The 7,187-nt window shown below is 37.5% G+C and overlaps 1 protein-coding gene across 1 annotated transcript; it reads right to left on the reverse strand.

Annotated features, from left to right (window-relative positions):
- Window positions 1-5,271: 5,271 nt before the first annotated feature.
- LOC147606110 (F-box/kelch-repeat protein At3g24760-like) lies at window positions 5,272-6,814 on the reverse strand. Its single transcript, XM_086792809.1, has one exon. It carries the CDS (start codon window positions 6,749-6,751, stop codon window positions 5,606-5,608), a length of 1,146 nt encoding a protein of 381 aa, XP_086648935.1. The 5' UTR covers window positions 6,752-6,814; the 3' UTR covers window positions 5,272-5,605.
- Between the last annotated feature and the right edge of the window lie 373 nt (window positions 6,815-7,187).

Raw genomic sequence — 7,187 nt, forward strand, 5'->3', positions numbered from 1 at the left:
GCATTTACTCATTTTTGGATATTTTCTTTTATTCTTTGGATTTATCTCATCCCAACACTTGGATTAATCCTATTGGCCCATAGGAACCTTAATTGGACCATAATCCAAATTTTTTTGAAAATCTAAACCCTTAGTCTAAGGTTCCTTATATCATTTTTAATTGATTCCTAATGCACATTGGAGAATTTATTTTGAACTTCTGTTTCAGGGAAATATATTTTAGGTATTAGAAAAATTTTTATATCTAAAAATATCTCAATATTGAATTACCTCTCTCTAGAATTTTTCTTCTCTCTAGGCAAAAATAAGGAAAAATAATATTTTCTTGCATTCTGAAATAGGAAATGATTACAGGGGGTTGAGATAAAAGCTTTTTCATTATTCAAACTGAGGAGGAATCTTACAAAAATGTATTTCTATAAATTTACTTTAAAATTTTGAATTAAATAACCCCTTCATTTGAACTCATGTGTTATACTTAAATATTTTTATGTGAACCCCCTAAGTGTGTGCATCACCATAAGAAATAAGCTATATTAATAGAACCTCATCAAGGAATTAGTGGGAGAGGACATTTTTCAAGGCAAATTAAGGTTGGATTAGGGTGACCCATAGTCTTAAAGGATGCATGGAAATTTACTCAAGAGTGAGATGTTTGTCAAACATTAGGTTAACCAAATGTGCACTAGATTGGATGTCACATAATTTGGTACTTCTTGAACCATTCTAGTACTGGGGTCAGGACTATTTAAGCCTCTTGATTGCCAAACTGGCAATGTATATATCTTGGTGGCAATAGGTTATATACCAAATGGGTTGAGGATTGGGCTTTAGGAATAACAAAGCTACTTCACTTGCCAAATTTATGTATGATTATGACCAAGTTTGGCTGTTGGTGGTGTCCGATTAAATTAGTCTGAAGTGATCAAGATGGGCATTTTCTTAATGAAGTAATTATAGGAGCTTGAACCACCATCACATGATTATCCATAAAAAATCCATAGATTTATGTATGATTATGACCAAGCTTGGTTGTTGGTGTCCGATTAAATTAGTTTGAAGTGATCAAGGTGGGAATTTTCTTAATGAAGTAATTATAGAAGCTTGAACCACCATCTCATGATTATCCATAAAAAAATCTGCAGTGTACTTATCTTCAAGCAAATGGTAAAGATGATTTTTCTAACAAAATTTTGTAGAAAATTCTAAAGAAGGTAGTTGATGTAAATGATATTATTTTTCAATGGTAAACTAGAAGCACTGGTACTACCCATGAAATTCATAGATTTGAGTTTAAAGATTAGTAGTTTATGCGAGGTTATCTCCAGAGGAGTCAAAAGAGTACCACATTCAACAATTACTTGCTCTATGTAAAAAGAAGCTTCGTGGATGGCTTTGACACCTTCCAACACTGCCAGAAAAGTTTTGGGAATGATAGATTTTGGATTTTTGAAGGTGGTGATCCAGTATCATTATTCAACTGACGGTCTCGAGACGGATGGGCCTACATCAGCAGGGGGAGGATGAAAACTATGAAGCTAAGGTAGATGAACCTTCGAACTTACTACTTTGGATGGTGTGAAAGTGCCCAAAGTTGTCAATGGATTTAGACTAAAGCCCTATTTTGGATATGTGCCTCCATTAGTTCCCTTGTATGCTAATTCTATCACATGTCACACGTACATTGATAAGATATAGAGGAGAATGATCTGATAGGAAATATGTTCTTCGGGGGTTGGGATTTTCATTAAGTGTTTTTGCCACCTTGTCCTATCACATATGCATTGGTTTGCAGGAAGAGTGACTTGATAGGAAATGTTTTTTGGGGGATGGGATTTTCATTAAGTGTTTTCACCACCCTGTCATCTCGATTATTTATTTCTTTATTTTTGATGCTCATGACTGTGCATGCAAATTGGTTTTATATTGTATCCCTCAATTATCTTTTCATTTTCCTTTATCCCATTCATTATCGAGTTTTCATTCTAACTTTGTTGTTTGCTTAATTGCTCTCCAAGCTCTGAAGTTGCCAAACTAGCAGCTTGAGAAAAACCAACCTCATATGATTCATAAAAAAAAGCTGGATGAAGAGCAGATATAACATCATCTCAAATAGAAAAATTAGTGAAGTGCAAAGCTTGCACAGAAGTAGACAAGCTTGGCTAATATGAAGAGCAGATCATGGTGCACACAGAGGTGGTGCAAACCTTCAAAATTTTTGTTAAATGAGCGGGCATATATGTTGGCCAATTCAATTAAGGTGCTAGAGAAAAAAATAAGCAAGTGTTGAACAACATTTTTGCTAGATGTTTTACAAGCAACAATCCATTTTAGCTAAGGCAAAGTCCACTTCCATGCATTAGCATCTGATGACCTTGACTCCCAAGAAAAGGAACATTGGGTAATGGCAAGGAAAGTAGTAAAGAAAGCTGAAGAAAGAAATCGAGTTGGAGAAATCTTTGAGATTGGAGGAGTACACAAAAGGGGTACACCTTCTTTCACCCATTGCCCATGGACATTACTTGCATATTTCACTAAGGGTTTCAAAATGTTTTCACATGAACACACATGTACTTGTAACTAACCTTATCAACGAGACCCTCTAGGTACATCTTTAGATGGGGGGACTATAGTTGTATAGTACAACAAATCTTCTGAATACCCATCAACCTTGCATGTACCTCCAAGGAGATTCAAAGAATATAGCTTGTGCTTGGACTCTAATTCACCACAAACATAACCTTGCTCTGGCTGATGTATTAGCCACAAAGAAGCCCACTCTAAGCATCCACTAGCTATGATATCTAGGAATGATATCATGTCGCACCAAGAAGGTCCAGACCACCATCTACCCATATAAATTTTTCATTGGTGGTCTTCCACTAATCAAAAGACATGAACCACTTCTGCTAATTGCTTTATTTTGAAGGGCCCAAGCCACTTCCATAATAGAGTAAGGGGTTGTATGAAGAACTTCTACATCACATATACCTAGGTATTATCACCAACATGCCCTCCATCATATTAGTCATGAATCTAACACTTAACACAACATATCCTGGACCATCCACACCTCTCTGACCTAACAACAAGCTTGATCCTCACTGACCTGGGTGACACAACAATCTAGTCACTCACCATTTGAAAGGAAAGTATGTTAATCGCTTTACTAGTTAACATAGTTTCTCCCATCCGTCATACCGTAAGGCGCTTTGCTATCTTACCCACTCATCGATGCTCCAATGGGCACTTTTTTTGCCATTATTCACACATCGATGCTCCAATGGATATTTATCTTTTGTAAGACAGTGTTAGAATATATAAAGCGACCTTACCATGAGCTTAATATTAAATAGGGAAAGTCCAAGAACTTTGTGTACATACTTGCTTAAGACTAGTAATGTTGGCCAAACCATTTTTAAGTTTTGATCGACCTAGTATAAAAATGATTCACTTGTATATAAGTCAATTTTGACAATAAGCAATATACATTTCCTTGCAATAGAATACTTGTGAGCTCTTCTCTTCTATAGTCTTGCTTGCTTGTCTTTTATTGGATTCTTGCATGCTAGATGGTTTCTTGTTTGAATAGGTTTGCTTCTAGGTTGCTCCCTCTCATTAGCTTGTAGGCGGCTCTCTCTCATTAGCTTTTTCTCTATCCACGTTTTGTGAGAGAGAATTACCACAAAGGTCATTCTCTCTTCTTGCCTCCATCTAGGCATAGAGAGCTCTTCCTTCATCCCATATCATTTTGTTGTACATGTCTATGGATACTCTCTTTGCCCATTTTCATTCTTGCCACACTCTCAAGCTTTGTTGGAGAGACTACATGACTACTCTAGGTCACCACATACATAAGGACGTATATTGTAGAACAAATAGTAAGTGTATACTTTATTGGTGATAAATCTATAATTTTTTATTTAAAAAAGGATAGCATTATTAGTTTGAATTTACATAAGGGTATGTTTACAATCTCAAAAATCATGTTAATGTAAAGTCAAAATAATTCACATTATTAAAAGATACAAGAATTAACAACAAATGCCATAAATTTCATTTACCATCGTGTAGCCATGTAGCCAAGATAGTTAGGGTATTGGAATTAGTGTTTACGAAAAAAGCCTACAAACTATATACAATGGACTAGTAATATTTTGTTTTTTTTAATTAAAAAAAATTCATAACTCAAGATATTTTTAGTTATAATTTAGTTTAAAGTTTTATAAATTATCAAATAAAAGCATTAAAAATTTCAAGGCTCTTAGTTATTAAGAAAAATGATTTTAATGAACACTACACAAGACGTTGCGAAGAAAGGTCTCACCACAATTTTTTTTCTCCCTTGGATTTTATGAAGAAAGGTGCAATGTTTCATTTTTATCAGCTTAATGCAAGGGTTTTGATCAAACTTTATAAAGGGTGTTATTGCAGTGTTGTCTTTTATTAGTTTGTAAAAACGTTTACACTATGAAAGAATGACAAAAAAATATTTGATTTATTGTTAGGCTCTAGGTTTAATATTGAATAGTGGCACTATCATCTCTAGTTTCTTCATGAAGGTGAGAAAATAATAGTGTAAAAGATAATTTATATTCTCTAGTTTGTTAATTGAACAAAGTACTAAAAGTAGATAAAATTATAACGCCAAACGATTTATTTCAATGCAATTGAACTTTAATATAATTCATTTCACCTACATAAATTATTAATATTTATATTTAAAAAAACCTTAACATGAATGACCTTTCTTGCTCCAATAAATTCTCAGATATTTAAACTAACACAAGCCACTTCTCCTTAGACTACAAGTCACTACTCCTTAGACTAGCATAATAATATTTAAAAATTTGTAAGCTATAACACGCACAATTGAACTACTAAAAATACATAAAATAATATTAAAATATTTATTTTTCTTATCAAGATAGTAACTACGGAAAATACATTAAAACATTTTATAATCACATCAAAATAAGCAAAAAGGCTATTTATCGAACCACATATGACCGGTAATCCAAATCACAACTTCAACACGGACTCTAATATAGATAAGCAAGGACAACTAGATAGATAATAACACAAGTTATGTGAGGAATAACAAGTTTAATAAGGTGTTAAAATTGTAGCTCAGTATTTTGTAAGAGGTTGAGGTAATATATATATACCTAGATGAATCCAAGAACATGCCTAAATTCACCTTATAAGAAAGTGCAATTTATAACCTCATGGTGGCAAGTCATCCACAAGACAATAAACCAAAATACATTATTTGAGATAAGGTGTAATGGTTGTAGTTGAGTATTAAAAACCACCTTATTGTCTCCTTTGGGATGTGCTTTGGCATCCTACTCAGAAACTCCACTTATGGGTGCTCAATATTGATAGTGGAACTTTTGCATATACCATTTGCAAGAGGTGGATAGTGACATATACATTTATACATGTCATCACACTTTTATAACACTGGCTTTGCAGGCATCTCCTTTGGCCCTTTAATCTTGTACATGCCTCATCCATCCATCCATCATACCCTTCACATCATCCATCCCCTGAAGGCATAGGCTCTACGAGGTGTTTGCCACCTAGAGGATCATGCCTCAGGTTATAGAGACCCCAAACAAGACCTGGGTGTCACAAGGGTGCTGTGGCACATGACCTTGTCAAAACGAGGCGGATGCGGGAGAGATGGAAGTTGCTTCCATTTGTATCCTCCACCACTCAAGTCACACATGCAGACCGGATAGCCCTTGTAATGTAACTCACTGTACACATACACCAGATTTCCAGCACCCACACATCTCAGGGTAGCCTCTTTCTGCTCATGCTCATTTTGAAAAAGGGAGAAAAGGCTTTGTGGCATCACACTCACCTCTTCACATTCCATGGTAACCTCATCAACCTTAAACAGTTTAAGGCATTCCCTAGACCCTCTACAGCATACACCCGCAGCATAAAGCCCTTGCCCACATGCTGTGATGTACAAGTACACCATATAGGGCACCTTCAATAGCTGCAGCTTGCTCCAGACCTTCTTATCTATGTCAAAATTGATGACCTCACCAGAGTGGATGTCGGCGACAAACATCTTATGGCCTAGAACTGCAGAACACATCCAGTGAGAGGATAGACACTCATAAAACCTCGGTTCCGGCATGGGGGGGCATAGTTCCCATGCGTTTGAGCATGAGTCATACATCTCAACCATGCATTGATCTTGATCTTCGTCCACGACGCCACCGACGAGGATAAATTTGAATGAACATGAAACAGGGTTGTGAAAGAAGCCAATGAGGGCAGAGCATCTGATGGAGAGAGAAGGTGGAGTTTCTTTCCACAACCATTTAGGAGGGATGCGGGCATAACATACCTTAGCTCCATGGAAGGCACACAAGAGCCCATTAGTGCCACTGAAGGAGGCTCGGTTGAAGTCAGGAGGGCGGGGCAGTCTGAGGCGGAACCAGTGACCGACCAAGGGATCGAATGTGAAAGCGGCACTACGGGTGGGGACGAGCTCGTTGATGCCCCAGAGGAAGAACCATGGCTGCTTGCCTGTGGAGAGCTGGGTCCATTGGGCTGTGAAGCGGGGGGAGCTGATGGTGGAAAGCCACTGCTTGCACACACACGCCGCCTTCACGGCAGCGCTGGTGGGCAAGTGCAGCAGGATGCGTTCCTGTATGTCCACGCTTAACGAGTGCCAACCCTTCTCTGTAGACTTGCTATGCTCTTCACTGCTGGCCACCATCGCCATGCCAAAAGGCAGACCAGCTGCAAACCCTCAATACGCTACGTGTGTGTTGTGGGTGCGTGGGTTTCCAATGATTTTATAAAAAAATGAAGGTAGGGGTTGGGTATAGAAAGTAGTTCCTTTTCTAATAAAATTTCTTGCCTACCATTTGTCCCTAGGTATAGAAATAAAATTTCTTGCCTAGGCGGTCCCCCATCCTTCTATCCCATGCTTCTTCAATGTTGTCAGGGTGTGCCAGGCAAGAGCCCCCACATGGTGTGAGTGTAGTAGGTTTAAAAAAAAACAAGACGCTCCTATAGTTAAAGTCGTGGATGAATGAGAGGAGAGTTTTTGTGAAGTCAATTCCTTGCACCAACAATGAAGGTTTACTAGGGGGCCTTACCTACTTACACAACAGGGTGGAGCATTACCTACCTAGGTTTCCTAGTAAGGCACATGG

Source organism: Cibotium barometz, chromosome 58 (assembly GCF_041138505.1).
Source record: "Cibotium barometz isolate CiBa-2024 chromosome 58, ASM4113850v1, whole genome shotgun sequence".
Lineage (NCBI taxonomy): Eukaryota > Viridiplantae > Streptophyta > Polypodiopsida > Cyatheales > Cibotiaceae > Cibotium > Cibotium barometz.